Genomic DNA, 27775 nt, shown 5'->3' on the forward strand with positions numbered 1-27775 from the left:
AAGTTATTTCCTATGATAAAATCCATTCCAGAATCTAACATGTATATAGATGGAACAACGAACCTATAATTTTGAATAAAAATTTCAACCATCTCTGCTTTTTGGTCAATTTTATGTATTGATTTGTCAGCTATTCTAACTCTTAATGGTTTCTTTAATTTTTTCCAATCAAGTTTTATATTTGAACTAGCAAAGCATTGTGTTGCTCCAGAATCTATGAAAGCATTTATAAATTTTTCTGTTATTTTTATAGTAATAAATGTAGCATTATTACTCAGTCTCTGAGTCTGTTTCTGAGACATATTCAAAAATATAGTCTAAGTTATCATCAGATTCTTCTAAAGGTTCCATGAAACAAGACTTAGCAATTTCTATTTGTTTAGTAAGATCCTTTTTATCCTTCTTTTTCGGACATTCATTTGCATAGTGTCCTTCTTCTTGGCAATACCAACACTTACAATTTTCTTTTTTATTTGGGCAATAATCACTTTTTTGTCTCTTATTTTTATTGTTATTTCTTTTTCTAAAATACCTCTTTTTTCTCCAGTTTGGATAGTATTTTCTTTTTCTAAATTGATATTTTCTTTTTCTTTGAAATTTTTATTAAGACCATATTTTTGAGGTATCTCTTCATTATCCTGACAGCAAATTCTAATTATATTTGCAAATCTTTTTTGAGTTGCTTCTTGCATACAACGTTCTTTTATTTCCTCTCTTATTGCAGAGGTTGCTCCACCAAAATTATTTTCAATTGTTCCTCTATTTATTTCTCTTATAAATCTTCCCATAATAAATTCGTTAGCAGGATATGGAAGTTTTGTTATATACATACTAAGATAATGATTTTTATCTTCTTCTTTTAATTTGTAATAATGTATTCTATATTCACATATATAAAACTCCACATTACATAGATCATATATGTGAATATTAGCTAAATGGTTTTTTGCTTCTTGATATTCTTTATTATAGACTTCTTGTTTATGATCTATAATATTTTTTCCAAAAAATTCTTTATATAGAATCATCATTATATATAATATCTTATCATAAGTTGTTATTTTTGTTGCTAATTCTTCTATTATTTGGTTTTCTATTGATGTCATATAATCTCTTATAGCTCCTTTAGTATGAAACCCTATGTAATTCCAAATGTCTCTTCCAGATAATTCATTAAGTTTTGGATTAGTAAAGGCTTCTAATAAGAAGGAATTCAACCAGTTTTCGAAAATTTCTTTTTCATTCGTTTTACAGTCTAAATCGAGCATTCTTTCTCCTTCCATTTCCTGGATTTTAGGAACGTATTTTGATGGTATTTTTGTATATTTTGAATCTTTATTTATAAACCCTTTTTTAAAAGCAAAATTATCAAAACATGTTTCCCATTTAAATTGAGATTGATTATCCCTAGATGTTCCAGCTTCATTTTTTACTTGTATTGGAATTGCTGGTTCTTTGTCACTTGAATAATCTAGGATGTGTTCTTCATTTTCTATATTTTCAGAATTTACTGTTTCGTCTTCTATCTGAAATCCCTGTTCCATAATATTATTTTCTTGAGCCATTTTTAATTGTTTAAAAAGCATTGTAACTTCTTCTAATTTTTCTTCAATATTCATAATTTTAGTGGTGGTTTTACTTTTAAATCTGTTATGTTGATTATATTTTGAAATTTTTCTTCTTTTGGATTTTCTTTTTCCTTATTTCTTTGAAATTTTATGGATACTAGTATTTCTTCAAGCATATCTACTATAGAATTTAATTGTGGGTTAAAAGTATGATAAAGATGTGGGGAATCATTTCCATGATAACATTTCTTAGAAATTCCGTGTGAAAAATAAGTTTTTTCAGGTTTTTGAAGTCCTTCAATAAAGCTTATAGTAAAATAAAGATTTTGAGAAAAATTATTTTGTATTGATTTTAAGAATTCGGTGTCATTACAGTTAACATTAGTTAAAATCATTAATTTTTGATCTATTAATTTTGATAACTTAATTATTTCTTCTCTTAAATCTTCTAATTTACTTTTTTCCATTAGGTGACGCTTTTCTTTGTGAAGAGCTACGGTTTTAAGTGAAAAGTGTGGCTTTAGAAAGTGTGGTTTAAGTAAGCAAATCTTTAAATCTGTACAGATTTAGATTTGTACCATATAATTTTCTAATTTTAAAAAGATCAGCTCCTTTTGCAGAGCACAAAATTATTGTCACTACAATACATTATTTTGGTACATAAATAATCCTCCATATTTGAGTAACCAAAACTGAATTTGACAACCAACCTTCATATGCATTATTACAATTAACATAAAGTACATTATGTGATCACTGTAGGCTTCTCCCTCCCTGTGAAGTCTTTGAGCTTTGACAGAGATAGTGCTAAATCTGCATATCAATAGAAAAATCAATGGTGTAAAAAATGATAAACAAAACAGTTAATACCAAATCTGCACATCAGAGTTACTGGCTTGGAAATGAATATAACCTATTAATGGTTTTAAGGCAACTTGAGCATCAAGGTCATGTTTGGAGGCATCAGGTTCAAACTGTTCAATGTAAACTCTAACAGTTGCACCTGCAGAACCAGTTCCCTGAAAAAATATAGCAAACATTTGCATTTAATTGTACATAAATTCCAGTATGGATTTCAGATTCTTGAGGGAGAAATGGTGGGGAAATAAAACAGATGTCACTTACTGATAAACGATATATAATCCTCGAGCCATCAGTAAAAACAAACCGAACGCCTTGTTTTGATACCACGCTTCCGTCTACCTACACATTTAAATAGTTGGATCCAAATCAAGCAATAATCATAATTTCTTGACCTTAAACTAAAAGATGTAAACCAATGTGAAAACTCACAGGATCAGTGTATGTGAAGTCATCTGCAAATTGGAGGACATAGCTTCCTGCAAGAGAATTTCACAGTTATGATATACACAAGAAAGGATAATCAAGATTAAGAGAAATTGTTAGTAGCAGCTTGCTTACCATACTTATCACCAGTCTTGCTCTTTGATGCAGTCTCTCGTAGGTATGCTACCATTTTATTGGCACCTTCAGATTCACATTCCTACATGAAGGAGATGGATTTGTAAAATAAACCATTACACTTAACCATGCTCATTTTACTAAGAAAATCAAAAGATAAAACTGAAATGCCAAGATCATGTTACAAATGAAACTTCAATTGCAGCCATGATGACACCTACCTCATAGTCATATCTAGAAAAGAAATTTCTTCCATAAGTTGCCCAGTGTTCCTTCACAACATCAGCCACAGAGATCAGTTTCTCCCCTGCCTTCTTGTCTTTGTTGCGGTGCGCAATAATAGAAAGCCAAGCTAAAACAGCCCTGTAAACACAAGATACACAACAATTTTTCTTTTCTTGGAGAACACATAGACTTAACCATTCTAAATGGTCAACATTGTTTTTCAGAATTCTAATAATTTCAAGATATACCAAAGTAGTAGCCCGGAAACATTAAACTAAATCAAATTATATAAACTTAAAAAAACATGTGGAATACTTACCAGATGCCATCCTTCTCACGAATGTGGTCAGAGCCTGTTCCAAAACTCTCTTCCCCGCAAACTGATAACTTCCCAGCATCCATAAGATTCCCAAAAAATTTCCAACCAGTGGGGACCTGAACCCAAGTCCATCTTTGTTATTAAAGAACTATGGTTATAAATATGAGACTCCATTTAAAATAGTTTTAGAAAATATAAACAATTATACAAAATAACATAAATTAAAACATGCCTCAAAAAAGGGAAGGTTCAATTTCTCTGCAACACGATCTAGAGCACCACTTGTTGGCATTGATCTAGCAAGACCCTGAAATTAAAATGAAGGAAAATGGCATTTTTTTTCCCTGTAAAAATTTATACCTAACAGTAAAGAGTGGATACAATTTCTACCTTAACACCATCCTTGAAGTATGGAATTGCTTCTCTTGCATTGGCTGCAATAACTGCTACAGAATCTGAAGGAGTTACGAAGAAACATCTTCCTAAAATCATATTTCTATCACCATCACCTGCAGAAAAAACAATAAAAATGAAATACTTGAACAACATTAAGTAAACAGACAAAACATTGTCGTGCAAGCATACATCAATTGCATCTTCTGCAATATGTTGACAATTGTGGTGGACCCAGATTACACGAGATAGATCCTTTCTCATAAATGTACCATAACAATATTTGCACAACAAATACAACATTGAATTTTAATAGTTTACTGAGGAAATTAGATGGGGAGAAACAAACAAAAGAAACTCATGAAACTCACATACCATCACTAGCAGCTCCAAAATCAGGACCATTTTCAGCATACAAAATGTTGACAAGATCCTTTGCATATCTGTCCAATGAACAATCCATCAAATATATTTTTCTCGGGTGAAAAGACAATTTTATAAAATAAAGAGCTAAACTCACGTTAGATTAGGATCAGGATGACCATGTCCAAAATCTTCCAAAGGGATTCCATTTGCGATTGAATCCTACATTGCATAATTAAAACCTGTTATCAACAACTACAAATAAATTACTTTCAACTCATTAAAAATGATTTTAAAGGGGCAAAACATACCGGACTTGCACCAAGTTTATCAACAAAAATAGGTTTGGCATAAGCGCCAGTAACTGCATGCATTGCATCAAATGTAAACCTGAAACATAAAAAAGATGTAATGAATTTCAAGACTGAGACTTTCATAAATTGTGAGCATAATAACCAGCAACATACATCAGCCATGATATGCTCACTTTGTTCAAAACATGATAAATTTTATATATGGAATCTTAAGAACAACCAAGAAAGATTAGACAACCAAAAGAAGACATGCAAGATCCAGGAAGTCAAGCCATAAGAATTGCAAGGAAGTCAACCTCTTTAGTTACAAATAAGATTGACTAAACAGAAAAAACTAGACACTAAAAACCACAGTGCATTAAAAGAATAAATTTTTTTTGTCAAACAGGAAATCTCAGTATTATTGAGAGCAAGGTATTAGACAGAGAACTTCTTTCATTAATGCCACAGTAAACAAGAATATGTGAAACAACAATTGTAGACAATTAGAGCTGCAAAGCAGAAAAGAAAAAAGGAAAAAAAGGGACAGATAAACAAAGAGACAAAGAGGCCAAGGGGAGAACCAGATACGAAACAAAATGGGACATGCAATCCCATAATGTTAACATTAGCAATTCAGATATGAAGAAAATTGTACCTAAAATCTGGCCTTGATATAAGACTCCTTATTAGCTGAAAATCAAATACACTCTGCACAGATGTAGAATAATGAATAAATAAAATGAAGCTATAGCGCTAAGATCAAGTAACATGAACTGTCCTTTTAGATTCTAATTATACAGACAAATTATTCTCACCTCCAGTAGCTCCAAATAGTCAGACACAGGGTCTATTACTTCAACACTGAAGCTTCCAAACTTTGTAACCCCAGTTTTTGATAAGTCAACATCAGGAATGTCAGCGATCTTTATCTCAGATATCTGCATGAATGCAGAATATCTAAGCCCAATATCATAGAAATTTCATTAAACTTTTAAGGTAAGAAAAGCACAGGTCACTAGGTCATGCTCCTCCATGAGTATCCCAATCAATATCAACTATTTTTCTTCATGCCTAGCTCAAGTTTTATGTTCACCAGAAGGAAAAAAAAAAAGATAGCACATGTTAGTGGCTGATTAGAGTAATCCCGCATAGGAACAGGCTGATGATGCAAAATAGTGTGCAAGATTTTAGATGCATTAATAGCACCATTCAAGAAAAAAAAAATGAAAAAAGAAAAAAATCACCAACAAATTAATTCTGTAGAGTAATGTAAGGAGTTCAAGAAGAAAGATTAAGTGCTAAATTGGTAATGGCAATATTACATGAGAACTTTCATCCTCCAACGAGACAATATATGATCAAGTCAATAATTTCAAAGAATAGAATAAGGATGCAAAAAGCAAGACAGCATGACAAACACTTACAGATAGTGTGTTTCCATAAATCTTGTCAGTGATGGATTCCGGAGCAGGCTGTCCACTACTGTAATTAAACTAGGGTAAATAAAATAGGATTTATCAGAAACACCAACTGGCAAACTTACACACAACATGGAAATTGGCTACAGATATATCAAGACAAATCTTCTTTATGCGACAGAGCTGTATTTATTATGTTTATGGAATACCAAATAACCTATTAGTCAATTCCCATAATTAAAAAATATTAACTCACCTTAATACCCCAATCATATTCCGGCCCTCCAGGATTATGGCTAGCACTCATAATAAATCCACCATTTGCCTGTTAAAGTATAAGGAAATGAGAAAAATGATTAGCAAGTGAGCTGAAAAGGTATATGCTAAAATACTGCAGGATAAAAAGGGAGCTAGTTAGATTGGCTTGCCTTCTGCTTCCTTATCACAGCAGAAACAGCTGGTGTTGACAATATACCTTCCCTGTATTAGAAAGATAAGTTGTCCTCAATTTCTATTAAGAAGAGAGTCAGGTTAATACACACTAGAAGAGTGTGAACAATAAGGTGATGCACTAGTCCATCAAAGATTTTTTATCCTTATGATGATGTCATTTACTGCCATCTTGTGTTACAAAGTTCTTCACATTTGTTGTAGAAAAATTCATTGAAAAAATCAAATGATTAAGATGCTTACTGTCCAACCAAAATTTTTCCGACACCATTCCCGGCAGCAATTTTGATTATAATCTGAAGTGAATGAGAACAGCAGCAGAAATCAGATACAGGGTAAGCAATTTTCTTAACAAAATTAAATTTGATAGCTAAAACAACACATTCAAAAGCTTAACCTGCGCAGCTTCCCGGTTGAAGTATCGACCATCACCTCCCAACACCAATACACCATTCTTGTAATCCTCTGGAGGCAAGGAATTAAACAGTGCCTATAGATGCGCAAATGTTTACTTAGATGAAAAAGTAAAACTATGTATAAAACATGTAATTATACACCCCATGGAATCCTACCAACCTGTATCCAGTTTGCGAGGTAATTTTCTTGCATAAACACTTTCACCTGCAAAACAATCATGCATATAATCATAAGTGGAATACCACTATCAGATTTCGATTTCTAGACCTACTGTTATGCCAGTAAATACTTGCTTTCCCTACACTATAGCTTTTGAACTCATTATCAGCTAACTAGTAAACAACAATATAAGCAAAACTTATCAATACAATTGAGAAAAATAAAAATAATTGCCAAGTGTGGCGAGTTATAAACATGCCTAAGCACAAGATACTAGCTAGCATAAGGAGGTGTAAGAATTTCATTATTACACAATTAACATAAATATATACACAGAAAGCTAAACGCCCGACGGATAACAGTTTGATTCTATTACATTGTCAAGTCTAGATACATTGTCGATCAATAACTTTACCAGTCACCTAAGCAATGATCAGTGAAAACGGAAGAGAGAAATCCAAATAAGAGCTTTTTGATCAAGCATATTTGGAAGAAAAATTCATCGAAGGAGTCAAACGATCACCTCGGTTGATCAAACTTGAAACTCCAACGAAGATAATTATATGATTTATGAATAGAATAATGTGCCACGAGTCACAGATTCTATTGCTACAAACAACAAAGGAACAAATCTCAAATCTCACATTTCAACAAAGACAGAAACAACCAAATACCTTTTTTCGAAGTCCACTGGTACCGGTCTTTTGCCCTTCGATTGGTTTGGTTGGAATTGAATTAATCTTCAGAACACAAGAAGAAAGAGGTTAGAATTCCATAGCTCATCGGAAAACAAAAGAAAAAGTGCGAAGAGAGAATGGAAAGAAAACCTTAATGCCTTCAGGTTCGGCAATGGTTGCGGGAGAAGAAGAGGATGACGATGAAGTGGCTCTTATTAACGTTGGAACAGAGCGGATTCTGAAGGGAAGAAGAGGCTTTCGAGGTTTGAAGGAATCACCATACGAGCTGGAGGGAAAAGAGAGGATGGATTGTTGGGGTTTAAAGGAAGAGAGGATGAAGCTGTTAATCATAGAAGAAGAGAACGCCATTGTTAATTTGTTACAAGACACTCACACTGACACAGCTGAGTGATGTTGAGCTTGATTAAGTGATGATGAACTCATTCTTTGTCTCTATTTGTGTTTATTACAATAAAATCAACTGCTAAAAATTAGCTTCTAATATAAAATATATATATTAAAAATAAATTAAACTATATTTATATATATAAATATATTAATGATTAATTTTAATTTAAAAATAATATTGTTATTTAATTTATATATGTTTTTCTCTTTCTAATTTTGATATGATATGATATTTATTTTATTTTTTAATTTTAATTTTTGAGCTGAGAGTGTGAGGTTTGAGGTGGGATACAAATGAATGCCACATGTAAAGTGGGGCCACTTATCTTTTTGGGTTCAACCGTTCAAGTTCAACAAGATCATGTGATTGTCACCAGCTTTTGAAGCTCTCCATGATTTAAGATTAAGCAACGTCTTAGGTTCGTAGATTAAGGAACGGTTAAGATTTACATTTATTACAGATCCCCTCTTGGTTCCTGACAACTGCAAATAGCTAAATACAAGTCGTATAGATCGCTTTCAAGGAACTAGTTACCCGTCCTCTCCGCGCAAGGGATTAATATTAGAATTATAGATTCTGTAGGATCTTTCTAAATTTATTTTTAAATCAATACAATTTTTATGTTATATAATTCTTTTTTTTCAAAAGTGCATATATATATTTGTGTGTGTATATTTGAATTAATCTCTATTGTAAAAAGAAAAAGATTATATTAGATCCATTTTCAGTTTTAATTAAGAAAAAAACATATTACCTAATCCAATCTAGACTTATCAGCATTAGATAATTTAATTTTTTGCAATTATATCTTTATTTTAATTTTAACAAAGAAATATTCTCCACATCCAAACAATTTTGCATCCAAATTCATCTAAGCAATTTTAGGTCACGCACTTTTTTCGCTTTCTTCTTTCCTCACGCTTCTTCTCTTCTCCCCGAGCTTCTTCTTCTTCTCACGCTCGTTTACGTACGGAGTGTCTTTTTCTTCGTCTTCTTCTTGACATTCCTCCTCCTCCTCATTCTCTTCGTTCCTTTTTCTTCACGTGTTTTCTCCTTATCGTCATTCTTTTGTTATTGTTGCTGCAGTATGTTTTTCTTGTCTTTTCCTCCTTTTTTTTCCTTGGTGAAGAAGCAGTAGAAGGTGAGGAGGAAGAATTTTGAATTGCGCAGAACAGAAATAAACCGAACATGTTATTATGGTGAAACAATTGTATAATACAAAATAAATGAAACATTATCCATTATATAAATTCAAATTCGAATAACTTTCTGCATAATGAACCGAACACGTACTCATGGTGAAACAATTGTATAATATTGAATGAACGAAACATAATCGATTATATAAAATCAAATTCAAACATATTTCTGCATAATGAACCGAACACGTACTCATGGTGAGACAATTGTATAGTACTGAATGAACAAAACATAATCTATTATATAAAATCAAATTCAAACAGCTGCAATGGGTGTGCATGGGCCGGGTGAAACCGGGTTTGATGTGACCCAGATCCGGCCCGAAATATATACCGGGCCTATTTGTTAGACCCGAATCCGACCCTAGACCCGATGAAACCTATACACTTTTGGGCCACGATTATACCGGGTAAAAACCGGGTGAAAACCGGGCCGTTAACATTATATTACTTTGATACCTTCTTGTAAGTTAGCATGTAAAAATATCCAAATTTCTAAGACTCCAACCATTATTTGACATGGTAAAATTCACTTAGAAAAATATAATAAGAACTAACTCTTCTCTAAAATTAAAGTATAACCATAATCAATACTAATATTGCCTAATAACACCAAATATTTAAATCAATACAAATAACACAAGATTATGCATTAGTCTAAAGTCTTATGCATTTTAAACATAAAACATTAACTTATAGTCTTATATATAATGACTAATAACACAAAATATTAAGGTTTATAATACTTAAATTTCACATAATAATAGCCATCATCCATCACTAATAACACAAAATATTAATTGTGTATGATGACCGGGCCACCGGGCCGATTTCGGGTGACCCGAACTATGGCCCGGACCCGACCCGAAATAATGACCGGGTCTACTTTTGAGACCCATACCTGGCCCTAGACCCGATGAAATCACATCAAATTAGTCCCTAAAGTGTTCGGGACCAGGGCGGGTCTTCGGGTCGGGCCGGGCCATGCACACCCCTAAGCTGCATAATGAATCGAACACGAACTCATGGTGAAACAATTGTATAGTATTGAATGAATGAAATATAATCCATTATATAAAATCAAATTCGAAACACCTCTGCTACAATTTAGAGATTATCAATTCAATTCAATTCAGATTTAAAATATCTGCATCCATTCAATCATTTAAAAAAATAATCCATTAGCAAAATGTTAGTAGGGTTGGTGATGACAATAACAAAAGAGGAAAAGAAGAAGTAGAGAAGGAGGAAAGAGGAAGAGGAGGAGAAGAATATGCGTGCGCAAAAAAGGAGGAGAAGGTACACGTAAATTTGAAAAAGAAGAGGACAAATGCATGTATATAAAAGAAGAAGAAAAAGAAGAGTAGGAAAGAAGAAGAAGAAGCTCGGAAGAGAAGAAGAAGATAAAACGCGTATAATAACGCTCTTTTAATGAGAATAATTTTTGTTGGTATTCAACCTACTTGAATAAAACTTAAATAAAAAAAATACTTAAATATATAGCATAACCTTTTAACAAAGTTTAATCTTTCGTACTCATACAACAACCATATTTTAATAGGATACCATTTTTTCCCGACGCAGCATCAAAGAAGATGCAATGGCGATTGTCAATTGTTTGTATGTGTGCACTTTGCACCGTCAATTCATATCAATATCCATCTTAATCATTTTCTTAAATATTAGGATATTTAATTATAATATTTTTCAATATAAAATAATTTTCTAAATACATCTAATCACATAATATTACTCTGCAAAAATAACTACTTTTTAAACGATATAAAACATTTTACACTATGTCCATCAAAATTAAGATATTCTTTTAATTATCATCATCTTATTTGAATCATTGAATGTTCGATAACATTAACATCAGTCAAAACATATAAGATCGAATAAATATAGAAAGCGGGAATAATTGAACCAGAGATTATGTTAATCTCCCTCACTATCCATGAAAATATAAATAAATAAAACATAAATTTGACAGTGTTACTTTAGCATCCCTTCAAATATCTAACAATTTATCTGCCATAGTTTTCATCCTTCCTATGTAATGGTTTCCTCACGCACAGCGATTACAGGCCTAGGGCAAGGACCATCATTTGTGTGGTTAATTTTTTCCTAAATTCATATGATTCCAATCACATTTCCAGCTCCGTTATCAAATTTTCTCTCGTAGGTTTCCTTCCATTGTCCACAAGTATAACTAAAGAATGCAAATATACAAATGGGCGCCTTCAATTCTCAAATCTAACTATATAACTCCCTTGATAGACAACATAGTGATAGAAGATAAAAAAAAAAATATCACCTGAAAATCTGGATCGGATAAGAGGAGCTCTCATCCCTTCTCCGTATATGGCATGCAGCAGTTCGTTACCGAAGAGTAAAAGAATAATCAGCCGAAAGTCACTGAGTACTTCTTATGTTTATGCTCAAGATATTGTGGAATTTGTCTGCTCTGTTGCTTCTTTCTGTAATCCGTTATCGAGAATATTCAGAATATCATTTGGTGGACATCTGTCAGCAGGGTTCTTTGCAGATGTTTGGCAGAAGCATTCGGGCCAAGAATTTGTATAGAAAGACTCCGGAGAAACTCGTTTATGAGGTTCACCAAAATTGGTTGTAAGCATGACTTTCCTAATAGCTTCTTCAAAACCTGCTGTACGCCCATTCTCCCTGTCGATGAAGATAGGAGCAAGAGCTTTTCTGTCAGGTCTGATTGTAGTCCGAAAGCCATAATAAAGGCGATGCCCGAGGAGGTTGTTCGCAAAGTTGCTTGGGCCATCATATGTTGGCATGAAGATGTCAGAAAGAAGACAGACCATGTAATCCACAGCAGAACCTGCCAATCCCCTAGTGTTCTGAACAAGCTCTTCTGAGTTTTCCACTGAAGAATGATTCTCCAGTCGAGGGAACAAACTTCGAAACGGGTTCATAAATCGCTCCCCACCAAATAGTTCACCAGCAGCTAGATATATTCTGGTAGAATTGTCAAAACCCAGTGCACGTAAAATAAGACCAACCTGCAGTAATTATAATCTTCAAAAGAGTTAAGTCCATCCTCCTAAATAAAACACCGGTATTATAATCTTCAAAAGATTCTAAATTTGTAATCAGCATTCAGCAGCATGATTTTAAAGGTTAATCCATTCACCAGACACAATCAGTGTAAAAAACGCTCAGAACAAACTGATTTTACCTCCTCTGGAGTCAATGGGCATTTCCCAATGGCCCTTCTTTCATTATAGACTAGTCTTTTTGGTGCAAAGTTTTCTTCTCGGTACTTCTTCAAAATCTTTTGCTCCTCAGGTGTAAATATATCAAAGCATCTACAATCATATTCATATTTGACATGAGTAGGTTCGCAACAGAAGAATTACATTTTATTTTAAAAGAAGTTCATTTATCTACCAATAAATCAGTCTTCAACCAGCATTTGTCAAACAATCAAGATACTAATGGGAAGGTATCCCTGGACTCTGATGCATACATGAGAACTTAATGAACTCCAATTATGACATCAAAAGTTCCCAACTGCTACATACTTCAAACCATGCAGCTAAATTTGTTTTGAACACATCAACCCCATTGATTAACATATGCTAAAATAAGAGAGCATGCCAGAAGCTTCCCCTGAATCAAAACCATGGTTCTACTGAGTAAATTTCCACGTTATCACTTGATACAGTTTCTCCAATCCTAGGTAGAATCTCAGTTTGACAACATTGCTTTCAAGTTTCAACACAAGCTAAAGACAGACACTCTCCCCTGCCCCAAACCCATCTTGATAGCCCCTTCATCTCTTTCATGTATTTCTTTTTTTTTTTTTTTTTCACACAGACACAATATATATATAGTTGCAATTAACTCAAATCCCATAGAGATGAAGCCAATATCTATAAAGAATCAGAAAACTACAAAAGCCAACACTAAGTTTTTAAGAAATCAGCAAAATAATTGAGGCTAAACTGTCTGTACCATCAAAATTGCCCTATAAGAGATACACCATTTAGAAAACATACTGGGGCAAATATGCTTGATAGTAAATCAAATATAAAAATCCATCATAAATTATAAATTGTCAATCAAGAAATATGCAATGTTCTCCAGGGATCCAACATTAAAGAAAATATTGATACAATACTTTTAGAGTAGCAATTAGAGAACCAATGTAGGTACATTGATATATGGAAACTCTCCTCATTTTAACCTACTGACAAATTTACCTACATGGCTACACGATAATCTGACAAAACATGGTCTACACACTGAAAATCATAGCCTATGCATAGAAAAGCATGCAATTAACTCTTGATTGGGGGAAGGCACAAAGCACCATTTACCCAATGTCCAAGCTCAATTGATATTTGATAAGCATGCACCAGCAGAGATAATTGTTCAGTGTTGTAACACAGATAACTTACCCAGCAAATGACAACATATCCATCTCAAACCGAAGATGTATGGACATATAGGGGCCTTGTGCACGTAGCTTATCAACGATTGATTGACTTAGCTTCATGATATGCGGCTTGAACCTTAAAGCATGATAATTAACTCTGCACCTCAACCTTTGGTACTCAGGATTGTCAATTTCTTCAGCTAAGCGATGTGAAAAGGGTGTAAGATAGATGGCACCATGTTCCTTCATTTTCTTGAGAGCATCAGTCGTATACCAACTTATGGGAGCATCTCTAGGGGGACGCATCTGTATCAAAATATTCAAACATTATCCACGAAATAGACATAATTTCCAACTGTTAATCAATGATCAAATTATCATAGCTACCTGTAATGCTTTTATTTTCTTCTTTTTGCCATTTTTCTGATTTTCTGGAATGCTTTCAACAATCTTTACATCATACCTCAGTGTCTTGATGAAATGCTCAACATCATAGATACCATGGAAACCACTGCATAAAAAAGACAAAAGAACATATTGTACTTTGACATTGCTTCACGACAGTCGATTAAACCAGCTTCTCTACAATCATAAAAGGGGATTCCGCATTTTATGTCTGTTTAGCTTCGTCTCCAAAAGATTCAGTTTGTTTTTAACTAAAACTAAGACTGGACACTATTACAAATATGTCATTACAAATTAGCTAAGGTCAACCACCTATAGATTTAAGGCACTTTTTTCAGAAGTATTTTATCAAGTAGCTAGCATTTGATAATAGCTACAACTATACAATATACAAATTTAAATTTATGGAATTAATACAAGTCAAGTACTACCAAAAAAAAAAAAGTTAAAGATTCCTTGATGTATTAACAACTTGAAATTGATTAAACTTTGTCAATATAACAACAATTACTAAGCCTTGTCAAACTAGGTGTGAAGTGAGCAAAATAGATCAGGTAACATCATAGTGTTCCATCATAAATCATATTCATGTTTATATTCAAACCGTTAACTTCTACCTCTAGCAATGTAAACTAATTAACTAAAAGTTTTACTTAAAATGCACAATAACATATATGTTCACGACAAACAACTTAGCCTCTTTTTGTCCTTCCTTTCCCAAACAAAACACTATCTGAATTCAGAATCTGAAGAATAATACGCTGTAGGTCAGAAGTATGTGAAGAATTAAATTTAAGATACTTACCTGTCGTCGTGCCAAAATGAGTTTGCATCCAACTCTGGTAGAACCAGCGTAGCATTCATGATTCGAGCAGCAAGAACAGCATTAGATATCTACACCACGGAAACACAATCTATCAGCATAAACAGAATAGCAGCACATATAATACAGTTTACAGTCGTAGGGAAAAGGTACAAACTGCACTACGCTGCTGATTTAGCCCACCATTACATCGAACACGCAAATAGCCGTTGCTCTCAGTAGGAGGAGCTGCCAAAAACATCAAATTATCATCAAATTACAGCAACAGAGAGTTCCAGAATCTTGCATGACATAAGAAACAGTCTGTAACTACAAGAACAGATAGATACGGGGCCAATGGGTTCGTGGTGCCGAAGATGGCTTCCAACCACCAGAATCAGCATTGTTCCAAAGTTCTGCTAAACGGATCTGTTGTTCAATCAAAATAAAAAGAAAAAAACATGAAACTACGTATCGAGAACAAAAAATCGCTAGCGAATCTAAACATTCGATAGAAAATTCGTAAGATTAAAAAAAAAGTCTGAGTGAGGATTTGCACCGACCTCAGAGCGATAACTGGATGGAGCATTTGAAGTTCCAGTTGAAGAGTAGAACAAAGATACGGTGCAGATCAAGAGCACCAGAGCTGCAACCGAGAGCTTCACAACCATGGCCTTGAACCCTGACCCTACGCCTTGCCTTGCATGCTGCCTGTGAAAGCCAGCTCTGCAACAAATGAACAACAGCAATACAGTGATTTTGATTCAACTCCGAAATCAAGGTCACAATCGAGCTTGAATCTATGCGTTACTTCATCCCCTACCTCCTCATGGTTGAGATCCAATGGCTCTGTTCTTCTACGGATCCAGAACTTTCACGTTATTATTCGGTAGTGGACGAAGGTGAAGTAGGGAACAGTAGTTGCTAATAATGGAAGAGAAATGGATGCAGTGCCAGAGCTATCATATGTGGCGCCAGCAGTGGCGGTTGTCGGTGGCGAACGGCGGTGGAAGATAAAAGGCGAAGTCACTGTGAGTGGAAAGGCTTCAGGAAAATTAAAATGGAAGCTGGCTTCGTGCAAGCCACTGGGCCCTATTATGGGCCTCAGTTTTGGTTTAGTAAAATGGCCACTGTTAAAAACAAATTGGATCTTATTTAAAAAAAAAATAAAAGCTTAAACTCCTAAGACGTGACTGAGTGTGTACACTGAATATTAGTTGTTGTCCAATCTATCATACATTCATACTAAAAAAAACTCCTAAGACCAAGAACAAAAAGTTTAAACTCCTTAGTCCTTACCATAAAATATAATTAATTACTTTACCAAAAAAGGAAGGTATAATTAATTAGATACTTATATATATATTTTTAAGCTAACAATGCATATGAATTTAATCTTATTATTGATTTTAAGATATAGCAATTAGATATCAAAGTGAGACTATTAAACAAAATAATAAAGATGGTCAGATAAAAAGGACATCAATTTTAATGATATTGATGAGATATAAATGAATAATGAAATTTATTTAAAGAGTTTCAATACTTTTGAATATGAAAATAATAGTATTTCAATAGCTCTAACTACACAAATTTCATATATCACTCTATCTATCAGTGATACTTCATCTTTTAAAGATAAAAAAAAAAAACAAAAAAGCAAATGATAAAAAATTATTAAAATTTAAACAAGTTTCTGTAGCAATGAAAGAAATTATACAAGCTATCATCATTACAAGATTTCACTTTTGGAAGAATTTTAAGTTATTTGAAGCAATTCATAATTGAAGTGTATAAGATTATAAATTTTTTGAAATTATTGAGTGATTTATTGAGCATTTTATTTATATTGATATTTTTTTGGAGGTCCAGAAGAATTATATTTAAGATAGTTACCTAATAAGTTAGGTCGATTTTATGCTTAATAATTTCACAAAGCTTATATGCTTTTTGAAGTTAATAAAAATGGTAGATTAGGTAAAATTAAAGTTAATAAAAATTATATAAATACTATTCTTTTTTATTTTTTAATATAATATATTAAATAATTGGATAATCAAATCGGTTTGATTTTACAATTTTCCAATCTGATATTCAAACCAATTAAAATTAGGTATAATAAGATTTTTTTATTCATTTTAACTATCGAATTTAATACCCAATTTAATTAAGTGACTTTTTTTATTTAAATTAAAAAAATAATATTTATCGATTTAAATAAACGTATAAGTATTTACTAAATTACATTTGGAGTCATATCTCGGATATAATGGGAGAAACCGAAAAACACACGTATTTCGGATGCAGTAACTTTGATTTGTGATACGGGACGCGCTGGTCATATCCTAAGTGCACTCGAATTATGAACAAAAGAGCATCTCAGATACATTGCATTCGAGATATGCTCATATTCTGACATGGGGCACTGCATCCAAGATACGTGCAAGGAAGCAAAATAGGGGCACTGCATCCGAGATATAGTCAAGATCTTATGTTATAAATATATTGTATGCTTTTTTTATGAAAATATTGTAATGTTATGAATGAAAAATGGTCCCATAACAATCGAAGGTAACTAGTTATATAGAAATTATGTTTCATTACACATTAAACACATTTAATAACATTGAGTACATCAAAGTAACAACATTAGAACAAAAAGACCTAAACCCTAAACTGCATGCGTCGTCATGGATCCGAGTGGGGTGCATTGGGACACCCACGTCTGGTAATGGCTAAGAACATCCGACAGTCGAGCAATGGCCAAAGGCGAACGAAGGTAGCATAAACCTACTGACGCTGCCATTGGGAGTCTCCGGCACAAATTCATCCTCTAACACTGTATCACTCGACGACTCGGACCCGACAACATAGGTGGAATCACCTTCATTGTCGGAATCATCGGCACTATCATGAGGCTGGTCATAGTGGATTGGTGCCGTCTCGAGCGGCACGACTTCAGGACCCGGAGGAGACAGCCCATCCCCAACAACTACATCTCGGACCACAGCATACAACTCCATCATATGTTGGGATATTAGTTGCACATGTAAGTCGAGCATGACCTTCACATGCTGATCCCCATCTATCCAGAATAACCGGTTTGTAAATCTACCGTTCGGAAGCGCATACAGAAATCTATATGCAATTCTCCCAACCTCCTTTGTTCCTACTCCTTCCATATTACGCAGCATGATCGTCTTTAACGCACATCTAGGGTATCAACCCGGTAAGTGCGCAGCATCACAGTGTTGTCAACTCAAATATCACTCCTTCATCACCGTGTCTGACTATCCCATTCGGATAAACCACCACAAAAAAGTATTGATTGTTCTCCATCAGAGCAAAATCGAAAGACAAAGAAAAGAATAGTTTGTGAATTGTGTGAGGAGAGGTATTAGGATGGTCTCTATAAATAGACTTATTGTACAACATATCTTGGGTGCTGAGACTCTAATTATAATCTTGACTATATCTCGGATGCAGTGCCCCTGTTTTGCTTCCTTACACGTATCTCGGATGCAGTGCCCCATGTCAAAAATGAGCATATCTCGGAATTCAGTGTATCCGAGATGCTCTCTTATTATATCTCAGGTGCACCCGAGATATGACCAGCGAGTCCTATTACACATAACGGGATCACTGCATCCGAGATACGTTTGATTTTCGGTTTCTCCCACGGCATCCGAGATATGACTCTAAATATATTTCAATAAATACTTATACATTTATTTAAATCGATAATATTATATTTTTTTAATTTAAATAAAAAAAATCCTAATTAAGTCAGATTGAACTTAATAATCGAATAATCGAGTTGCTCGAATTCACTTTAATATTTTAAAACATCAAAAATTTAATATACCTTAATGAAAATAGTTCAATAATAATAATAATAATAATAATATGATTAAAAATTTTATTTTAGAAATATAGTACGTAGCTGATGAATGAAAATCCATTTTGCCCCTTCCTCTGTTTTCACTTTTCACTTTCAGTTCAACAACACAATCTATGATTCTCTAATCCTCTTTAAAGCCAACTGATTTCTCTCCTACTCGCATCCCTCTTCTTCTTTCTCTCTCACTGTAACTATAAACTATTCACTACGTAACAAACCACATACCCTTTTTCCTCCTCTTCTCCATTTTCCCATTACTCTGTTTCTCGCTTTCAATCTCAACTCCATGGCCCAGTTTACCCCCTCAGGTTTTTCATCTACTTTTCTTTATTTTCATTCGTTAAGGTCTGTTCTTGTACTCAACATTAATCCCCTGTTGTTTAGTTAACGTGGGTTTATTCATTTCCTCGGCTGGAACTTGATTTGTGAGCTAAAGATTGCATCTTTGAATTTTTTCGAATTTTAGGTTCTTGCTATCACAGGAATCATTCCATTCAATCAGATTGTAGATTACGTCTGAATGTATTGCTTTATTTATTTATTTATTTTGTTGTCATATGAGCATATTTTCATTAATAAAAGATGGCACATTGACACCAATTTTCTGGGGTCCGATTCCCATTAGTGCATGGAGTGGACAATAATCATGATGATGATGATGCATGTTGGAATCTTTTCTCTTATAACGCAATGTATCCGAGTCGAGCTTAATACATGATTTTATCTATCTATACTTAGCTGTCATGTCTTGTATAGATTCTATTTTATCTTTATATTGTGAAGTGCATAATCTGAAAAGGGTAATGCACTTGAAGATCGTGTTTGGTTGTTAGAGTATTCCTTGTAGTATTTGATCTCAAAGTACTGCATTTTGCATTATGGTATTTGTGAATTTTGGCTCTAAGGGAACAGAGAGGTCACAACTGAATTCAGGTTTAGCATGTCACAGTCATAGACCTTGAGAGAGGCCATGGTCCCCTTCAAAAGTTTCAGTATATTGTGTTCTATGTAAAGCAATTAGATTTTAGCTAGTGAAAATTTCTGAAACCCTGGATACTGTGTCCGTGCAGGTAAATCTGGTGATTTGAAACAAGAAGATGACAAGAAAACAAGTGAACTAGTTGTTTGCTTGGGTGAACTGTTAATAGACTTTGTACCAACGGTGGGTGGAGTGTCACTAGCTGAAGCACCTGCTTTCAAGAAAGCTCCTGGTGGTGCTCCTGCCAATGTAGCAGTTGGCATCTCAAGGCTTGGTGGTTCATCTGCTTTCATAGGCAAGGTATATCTCTCAATTCTATGTCTGTTTATCCACATGGTTATTTGGTTTCTTGTTACTCAAGACATTTACCACCCTTTATGTTGTTTCAACTTATCAGATTTTTCTGTGATGAAAGAGTCTGCCTGATTTTCTTGAATAGATAATCAGAGCTTAATTCCTTGCCATCTGTGTGTTTCAGGTAGGAAAGGATGAATTCGGGTATATGTTATGTGATATTTTAAAGCAGAACTTTGTTGATACATCTGGCGTGCGGTTTGACTCTGAAGCTAGAACTGCATTAGCTTTTGTCACGCTTAGAGCCGATGGCGAGCGCGAGTTCTTGTTTTTCCGGAACCCTAGTGCTGATATGCTTCTTCATGAGTCAGAGATTGACAAAAATCTCATACAGAAGGTGTTGTCTTAATTTATGTTTGTGTTTATAAAATTTTAACCCAAGAATTTTGGTTTTAGTCAGCATACTAATAGTAATCTTGATGGCAGGCTAAAATATTCCATTATGGTTCCATTAGCTTGATTCATGATCCATGCAAGTCAGCTCATCTTGCCGCCTTGCGAATCGCTAAAGAATCTGGTTGTATTCTCTCATATGATCCAAATTTGAGATTGGCGCTATGGCCATCAGCTGAGGCTGCTCAGAAAGGCATAATGAGTGTATGGGACAAAGCTGATATCATAAAGGTATTATGTTATATAACACTTGGCATTTCACCAACTTCGTTCTTATTTTGATTTCTGTTTTCATTTTCAATTTGTATCTATTTATTGGGTTTCTTGCTTTCAACAAAACAAAGAAAGGGGTCTTACTTTTGTAATATGTGATAAAAACTTATCAACTGAAATGACAACAGAAACAAAACTAAGTGCCCCATAAACATTTTTCATTCTTTTTTTTTTGTTATTATCTTATGTATGTGCAGATAAGCGAGGAGGAGATTACGTTTTTGACAGAGGGTGATGATCCTAACGATGATGATGTTGTATTAAAGAAGCTTTTTCACCCTAATCTCAAGCTATTAATTGTGACACAAGGCTCAGAGGGTTGTAGATATTACACCAAGGTAAGCTTACTACCAAGTAGTCCATTTGACAGTGAGTGGCATAAGCACTTGTTTCATTGTTGATTGTGTGCGCAGAAATTCAAAGGCCGGGTGGCAGGTGTTAAAGTTAACCCCATTGACACAACTGGGGCCGGTGATGCATTTGTTAGTGGGATTCTCTACAACATAGCTTCAGATCAAAGCATTTTACAGGTCTTTTACATAATGCAAGTTGAAGATTCTTCAAATGCTTCTTTCATGTTATGATACAATGAATAATCTGAAGTTTGATGGTGATTTAGGAGGAGGAGCAACTCCGGAAAGCGCTACGATTTGCCAACATATGTGGTGCCATCACTGTGACAAAGAGAGGTGCAATTCCCGCACTACCTAACAAAGAAGCTGTTGCGCAGTTCATGTTAGAAGCAACTACAATATAGCACCAACCATTAACACTTGACAGTTTCTTCTGTTATAAAAATGTACTACTATATGGTGTTAAGCTATGGCTTTGTATCTTTTACTTTGTATTTTTTTTTTCATTTACAATAAGCTCAATTGCGTTGCTCACTCAAGCTATAGATTTTGTAATAAATCGATTCATTTATAGTAGAGGAAATTAACAAATTGTATACTCCAATGATCAAAAAATCTCTTCTTCTTTTGTGACTAGTGCCTTGCCTAATCTCTCATATGAAGAAATTAATTACCCGTTTATGTGCCTGAAATTAAATTTATATAATTAATTATATCTATCACATAAAAGTTTTACAACATGAGTAGTATGTTATTGGATAATAGTGATTAAATAAAAAATCCATAATATTTCGAAGAAAGAAAGCTAAAATTACGAAGATAGAAAACGAAGGCTTTTCGTGACTGGCGAACGTGGGTAGGCAACTAAGCATGTGGCAAAACTCGTCATACACAGACTCAGACTCAGACTCGTATAATATAAATAAAAACCAGATATAAAAATCAGAGGCCATTTTTCGATTTGGGTTCAATTCCGCAAAAACCGTGTTCTGAACCGGCGTCGAACCGCGGGCGCCGCTGCTGTTCGGAGATCGCAAACCCCACGCCGGAGTGTGAGATTTTTTCCGAAATGGCTTCAAACCAGTCGTTCGTCCCTGAGATCGGACCTGACGGTCTCCCTCGAGAAGCTTCCGTCATTAGCTACACCGAGAAGGTACTTCTCTATTCTTCGCTCTTCAATTCAATTCCGTCGTTACTTCATTTTCTCATTCTTCGCTTCCTTCCTTCTTGTTGTAGATCATCGAAGAAGAGCAACTTCAATTGCACAGGTAACTTCTCTTTCTCTTTCTCTGGCTATTTTTTTGTTCATTTGGATCTGGCGATGAGTTTGTGCTTGGTTATTGATTCTTTTTGTGCGGTTGCATTTGCGGCATTGTTTCAATTTAGGTCGTTTTACTTCAATGGTCGAATTGAATTCATTGTTTCTTTGATTTTTGGTTTACGAGTAATTTTAATTTTTGTTCTCTTGAAGTAGAAATTGGACATCAATTTTATATAATCCAATGATTCTCCTGGCAATGATAGCTAAAATCCTGTGGCTACGAAAGATTGAAGATGCAATAACAAGCTGTTGAAGCAATAGCATTATTTATTAATTATGGTATAAACTGAAGTTCTGGTAATATGGTAGCAGAAGGAAGTGGTCAAGTGGAGATGATGTTTTTTGCACCTTTGTTTAAAATGTTGGAATATTAGGAATTGCAGTAAGGAATTAATTGCATTTTTGGATGGTGGTAACACTGATGATCCATGTTTATGATTTTGTATACATTTGACTGTTGTTTTTCTGTTAATATTAGTGCGATTTTGCTGTGCTAAATTTGTTATTTGGTGTATGAGTTATATAGAAAATGAAATTGGTTAGAATAATCATGCCTCTCCCTATTGTGGAACTAGTAATTAATTCAGACAAGGTTTTTGAGGTTTTTGAGCAAAGGGTGAGCAAATTTATCTAATGAATCATAGGATCCAGGAAGTAGATGCTCTATTTTAGAAGCATGATCCTATGTAGTTTTGGACCCCCCTTCATCCTGTCTCCACTATTACATATTGTTGATTGTTTGTAATATATATAGAGGCACCATTTATTGCCACCATATAGTTAGATTATCAAGCAAGCAGAGTGTCTGTCATCTTGATCTCTGTTTAATTAATTTCAGATACATTCAAGAAAACTATTCTAAAATTCGCGATGTTGAGCGTGAGCTTGCAAATCTTACAATGGAGATGAAACTCACGGCCGGCCCAAAGAAAGCAGGTTTCCACCTGTCACTGTTGCTTCTCATGGCAAAAATTTAAAACGGTTGTTTTTCCCTGGTTGTTATGGTGAATGATTTTGGTTTACTTTTATACATGATGCATTCTTTAAGCACTTGAACTTTTGAGAAAGAAAATAGAGACACAAACAGAGAAAATTCGCATGGCCAAGCTCAAAGAAGAACAGGCACGGAAGGTATGTTACTTTAATAAACTCTATCTTGTATTGGCTTGCTATTTTCATCATATCAATATTTTGGTTATCTGTGCAATCAAAAAGAAAGTATGTATCATGTCATTGTGTTAGTCAAATGCCACGTTACTGCGTGACTTCAGATCTTGATTCACTTTTAGCATTGCCGTAATTGATTTGCTTTTGGGTTGCTTTACTTTCCTCACAATCTTTTGTTCAAATCACTAAATCACTGTAGATGCCATGTAACTAAATGAAGTTATGGGCGATTTGGTCCTCTAAATTATCAGCAACAATAAGTTGCATATGTAATTTTAATATCTTGACTGTGTGTGTCAGGTGTGGGAGGCAGCATCAAAAGTAGTGAAGGATGAAGAGGCATTAAAGCAGAAGTTATGTGATGACTTGAGCAATCTGGTAACTATTGCCAAACGAAGATATAAGATACTTAACACAATCTATATTCTCTTGTTTGATAATAACAATCTTCTATATAGGTTCAAGAGAGCAGTAATTCCCAGTTTTCTAGGCTGGAGGAATTAAAAAGACGACTCGAAGCTTTGAATCCAAATCGTGCATCAACTAATTCTCATCATGTACGTCCTTCATAGTTTACTAATTTTATATTAATATTGCTGATGACCTCTAACATATATTATAGCAATAAATGTTTAAAAACATTTATTATAGCAATAAATGTTTAAACATTGCATTTCAATTACATTAGGATGGGAAATCTGCAAGTTCTTCTCAGGATGGTTCAACCCGTGATGGATCCTCTGCTTCCAATGCAAGGGAAAGTGGGGGATCAGCTGAGAGCATTCCCGACCAAGGTAGTGGTCAGAAAGTTGGATCTCATCATCAGTCTCCTAATGAAGGCGAAGGAAGAACTAAAAAGAAAGTAAATTTCCACATTAAAGGGAAAGGAATCGGTGCTGTCTCCAAAGGTAGATCTTCAGCTCCTGGCTGGACTGGTGCTGGCTTCGATGTAGATGGCAGAACATGAGAGTGTTATTCTAAGATATTACTGCAGTAAATTCATTGAATTAGAAGTCCATAATTTTTGTACAAGGTTTACCTTCTGTTCTCCATTATTTCTACACATTAGCATGCAAACGTTGTCTTTCATCGTCACAGAATGACTGAGCTTCTCACTTGTATTGGCTAGCAGTCTAGCACAAAACTGTGAATGCCTTAATTCCTCTGCTACTTTCGGGCAAAGAACAATCAATATGTCCAGCTAGGTTCTCCTTTGTGATCATTCAACTTGTCTCGTACTACTCATACTCGCTTCTTAAATGCTTGCAGATAGATAGCATTGTTCGCTCAAGCATGATTTACAAAATTTGAATATAAAATAACTTGACCATCTGGCGAAACTTTTCAATCATTATGCCTCTTTTTTCATTTTCATTTTTAAAGTAAAAACAGCACCCGTGCTTGTAACTGGATTTCAATTTATCGCACAACTAGACCCAAGAAATCTTTTTCATTCAATGTGTTCTCCGTATTCATCAAAAGTGAAAGCAGTTAAAAACGCTGAAACAGCTGCTATCTTTCTTTTTTTTTTTTTTTTTTTTGGCATCCAAATCACAAGTTTCTTTCTGCATGGGAATTGTTTTACTGGAGAATTTTAGATTTGTGTGATTGTATGAAAACATGGCTATTATTGCATGGTAAATATGCTCAGTTGATAACTTGATATACGAATAAGAATACCACAATCCTACTTCCAAATAGCTCTGCAATCCTGCTAAAGTGGTGGGACAAGACTTTTTTACACAATAATGGTAGGATTTGAGTATAAATACCATACTTCTCGCCATTGATACGTATTACCTAACTCAGTTTTAGGGATTCGTGTATCATGGTTGCTTTTCTATATCATGAAGTTTCCCACTGAGTTTCTTTGCAGTGTTGCACAGAAGAATTAACTTGCTATTTCTACTCAAGTTTCTTGCAATTATGATCTTCTGGCATGCAACAAGTGCCCTTCACCCTAGGCCTACACCTACAACTGCAACCATAATACCTCTACTTTTAATACCTGAGACCTTGTTTGGTAGGAGTTACTTCATATTATCAGTACCTCTCTTCGAGTAATATCAGGATCACTACTGTTTACATTTTGAATTGGACCTTTCATAAATTAATGTGGTACCTCTATTTGTACTAGTCTACTAGCTTAATCACTAGCCTCCTTGATGAATCTCTTCTCCCAATCAATTTCACGTTTGAATTATGATCCTACATATCATTATTGTTCACATACTATATATTCAATGATATTTTGTATTTTCAAATCATATACATAGCGGATGGATCATTTTCATGCTTCTTTTAAGTTTTATTGACTTATACTATCAAATAATATTTTTTAAAGGCAATAAATTTTATCAATCTAACTGTTGAATTATGTTATGATATCTTAATAATAAAGTTTAACAAATTAAAAAAAAAATCGAATATCAATAGATATGTGATTTAATAGTCGTATTTACTTATATTTTTAAAGTTGTGTAAAAATAAAATATTATGATGACATATATATATCAAACTAATTCCAAAATTTATGAAATTTTATTAAATTGATCTGTATAATGAAATATTGAACTTCAATTATTGGATAAATGAAAATTTTCGTGCGTAAGAAATTATTTGCCTATGCACAAGTGTAAATCATATAGGAAAATTTTCAAGTGTACCGTCATACCGGTGTTTCAGTTATTTTTAACCGTTGATCTTAATTATAAAAAATATATATAATATATATAATTAAGATCAACGATTAAAAATTACTGATACACCGATAACAGTATACTTAAAAATCTTCCAATCATATAAACCAAGACTTTAACCAAATGTTATATATATATAAGGTACGTGTTGATATAGGGTTGGTATAATTTTGGTTTAATTCTTAAGTCAATTATTATGATGCGGATGCTATGAATCTATCTTTATGATTACCGTACCGCATATTGTATATGTGGTGTTCAGTCACATCTAAAGTTAAGAGTACGCTTTGCGCATGATAATTGTTTATGGTTCCATCTAGATCAGTAGCATGCTTAGCTTGTATGGTAGTTGTCACATTTGCATATATAGAGAGTAGGGACAAACTTGATTATAAACGTATACATATCATCATTTACGGTAATGTAATGTAAGGGAGACAAAAAATTATAATTTATGAATGTTAAATAAAAAAAAAATTTGTTACTAAACATTTTTATATAATTTATTTAAGTGATGATATATAGTAGCTCATGATTATCATTGTTTGAATATAACTGCTGGATCTAATTAATTCATCAACATAACGATTGATGGAGAATAATAGTAGTGTTAGCATGTTATTAGTATTTATATTGTATTCAAAAATACAAAAAGGTGAAAATTATGCTATAATAGCAAAAAGATATGACTTATTATACCAACTAAAATTGAAGAAAATAAACCAAGTAGGATTTGGCGATTTGCCATTGCCATGCATATGTTTCTTTCAATTTACGTTTTCGAAAAATATGGAAGGAAAGAAAGAAACATGAGGCAGTAGTAGTGGCCCCCCATTTTTCTTGTCTGGCGTTAGAATCAGTGCTAACATTTTGAGTAGTGATAAATGAATTTGCATTTGGCCATAACAAAAAAGATTGCCCTTTTAATAAATATATTGCACTACCTTTTTTTTTCTCCCTCTCCTTTTATGCTAAGGGGTGTCACCTTTTCCTAAATATATGAAGCCCATTTTTTTCTCAATCAGTGACTCATATATAATTATTAATAATAATTGAATAATGCATCATCAATCATATATATATGGTATTTGTGATAATGCATGGGCCAAAGAGTCAGCAATTTCAGAACACAAAACCCTTGAAGGACACGCAGAAACAAACAGATCCATAAGCGAAACAAGTGTTACTCTAAGCAGCTAAACATCATTAAATTGGTCAGACACACCCATCTCAGGTCTCAATCTTTTTACCTGTTTCCACTTTCCACCGTAGCTAGTTAAAAACAATCCACGTCACTTAATTATTAATTAACTTTTTGAATTTTCACTCCCGCTTATTTCTTCTTTCTATAGTGTACTAAATACTTAATAGTTTATGCATCAGAACTGCCATATTCATGTTA

General features: G+C 33.8%; 4 protein-coding genes across 7 annotated transcripts; 2 read left to right on the forward strand and 2 right to left on the reverse strand.

Moving 5' to 3' along the window:
* Positions 1-2139: 2139 nt before the first annotated feature.
* Positions 2140-8188, reverse strand: LOC112779774 (phosphoglucomutase, chloroplastic). The gene is made up of 22 exons (XM_025824113.3): positions 7858-8188; positions 7705-7770; positions 7031-7075; positions 6852-6944; positions 6698-6750; positions 6433-6484; positions 6261-6329; positions 6011-6079; positions 5402-5524; positions 5242-5294; positions 4602-4680; positions 4448-4512; positions 4303-4370; positions 3925-4043; positions 3767-3841; positions 3535-3650; positions 3212-3353; positions 2991-3072; positions 2862-2908; positions 2694-2771; positions 2482-2587; positions 2140-2381 (listed from the first exon to the last, which is right to left on the reverse strand). Exons 1-22 carry the CDS (start codon positions 8074-8076, stop codon positions 2314-2316), a joined length of 1887 nt encoding a protein of 628 aa, XP_025679898.1. The 5' UTR covers positions 8077-8188; the 3' UTR covers positions 2140-2313.
* Positions 8189-11233: 3045 nt separating this feature from the next.
* LOC112779775 (O-fucosyltransferase 1) lies at positions 11234-16064 on the reverse strand. 4 transcript variants are annotated; one of them, XR_011876928.1, is made up of 10 exons: positions 15757-16062; positions 15497-15659; positions 15284-15362; positions 15112-15182; positions 14937-15025; positions 14114-14237; positions 13749-14032; positions 12524-12653; positions 11633-12347; positions 11234-11527 (listed from the first exon to the last, which is right to left on the reverse strand). XR_011876928.1 is itself a non-coding variant. In XM_025824114.3 (9 exons), the coding sequence occupies exons 1-9, from the start codon at positions 15762-15764 to the stop codon at positions 11757-11759; spliced, it is 1539 nt and encodes a 512-aa protein (XP_025679899.1). In that variant the 5' UTR covers positions 15765-16064; the 3' UTR covers positions 11234-11756. The 4 variants fall into 4 exon arrangements, 2 of the variants coding, with proteins under 2 accessions (XP_025679899.1, XP_025679900.1); XR_011876929.1 differs by having other exon boundaries at positions 15268-15362; XM_025824114.3 differs by having other exon boundaries at positions 11234-12347; positions 15757-16064.
* A 2910-nt stretch (positions 16065-18974) lies between these two features.
* LOC112780079 (probable fructokinase-7) lies at positions 18975-21816 on the forward strand. The gene is made up of 7 exons (XM_025824420.3): positions 18975-19142; positions 19905-20113; positions 20292-20504; positions 20594-20791; positions 21031-21171; positions 21247-21363; positions 21453-21816. Exons 1-7 carry the CDS (start codon positions 19121-19123, stop codon positions 21588-21590), a joined length of 1038 nt encoding a protein of 345 aa, XP_025680205.1. The 5' UTR covers positions 18975-19120; the 3' UTR covers positions 21591-21816.
* LOC112777522 (uncharacterized) lies at positions 21814-24896 on the forward strand. Its single transcript, XM_025821909.3, has 7 exons — positions 21814-22339; positions 22423-22454; positions 23346-23443; positions 23556-23638; positions 23975-24052; positions 24133-24231; positions 24363-24896. Exons 1-7 carry the CDS (start codon positions 22256-22258, stop codon positions 24639-24641), a joined length of 753 nt encoding a protein of 250 aa, XP_025677694.1. The 5' UTR covers positions 21814-22255; the 3' UTR covers positions 24642-24896.
* Positions 24897-27775: the final 2879 nt, after the last annotated feature.

This window comes from Arachis hypogaea, chromosome 19 (assembly GCF_003086295.3).
Source record: "Arachis hypogaea cultivar Tifrunner chromosome 19, arahy.Tifrunner.gnm2.J5K5, whole genome shotgun sequence".
In the NCBI taxonomy this organism is placed as follows: Eukaryota; Viridiplantae; Streptophyta; class Magnoliopsida; order Fabales; family Fabaceae; genus Arachis; species Arachis hypogaea.

Excerpts from the sequence above, each read along its gene's own strand:
- LOC112779774 (XM_025824113.3), bottom strand. The coding sequence starts at position 8,076 with ATGGCGTTCTCTTCTTCTATGATTAACAGCTTCATCCTCTCTTCCTTT. Across the intron at positions 6,485-6,697 it reads GGAAAAATTTTGGTTGGACA|GGAAGGTATATTGTCAACAC; the intron begins GTAAGCATCTTA and ends TTTCTAATACAG. Across the intron at positions 4,513-4,601 it reads ATAAACTTGGTGCAAGTCCG|GATTCAATCGCAAATGGAAT; the intron begins GTATGTTTTGCC and ends TATGCAATGTAG.
- LOC112777522 (XM_025821909.3), top strand. The coding sequence starts at position 22,256 with ATGGCTTCAAACCAGTCGTTCGTCCCTGAGATCGGACCTGACGGTCTC. Across the intron at positions 24,053-24,132 it reads GTGATGACTTGAGCAATCTG|GTTCAAGAGAGCAGTAATTC; the intron begins GTAACTATTGCC and ends TCTTCTATATAG. Across the intron at positions 24,232-24,362 it reads CATCAACTAATTCTCATCAT|GATGGGAAATCTGCAAGTTC; the intron begins GTACGTCCTTCA and ends CAATTACATTAG.
- LOC112780079 (XM_025824420.3), top strand. The coding sequence starts at position 19,121 with ATGGCCCAGTTTACCCCCTCAG. Across the intron at positions 20,114-20,291 it reads CATCTGCTTTCATAGGCAAG|GTAGGAAAGGATGAATTCGG; the intron begins GTATATCTCTCA and ends TGTGTGTTTCAG. Across the intron at positions 21,172-21,246 it reads GTTGTAGATATTACACCAAG|AAATTCAAAGGCCGGGTGGC; the intron begins GTAAGCTTACTA and ends TTGTGTGCGCAG.
- LOC112779775 (XM_025824114.3), bottom strand. Across the intron at positions 15,183-15,283 it reads ACCACGAACCCATTGGCCCC|CTCCTCCTACTGAGAGCAAC; the intron begins GTATCTATCTGT and ends TGTTTTTGGCAG. Across the intron at positions 14,238-14,936 it reads TCATTTTGGCACGACGACAG|TGGTTTCCATGGTATCTATG; the intron begins GTAAGTATCTTA and ends TTTTTTATGCAG.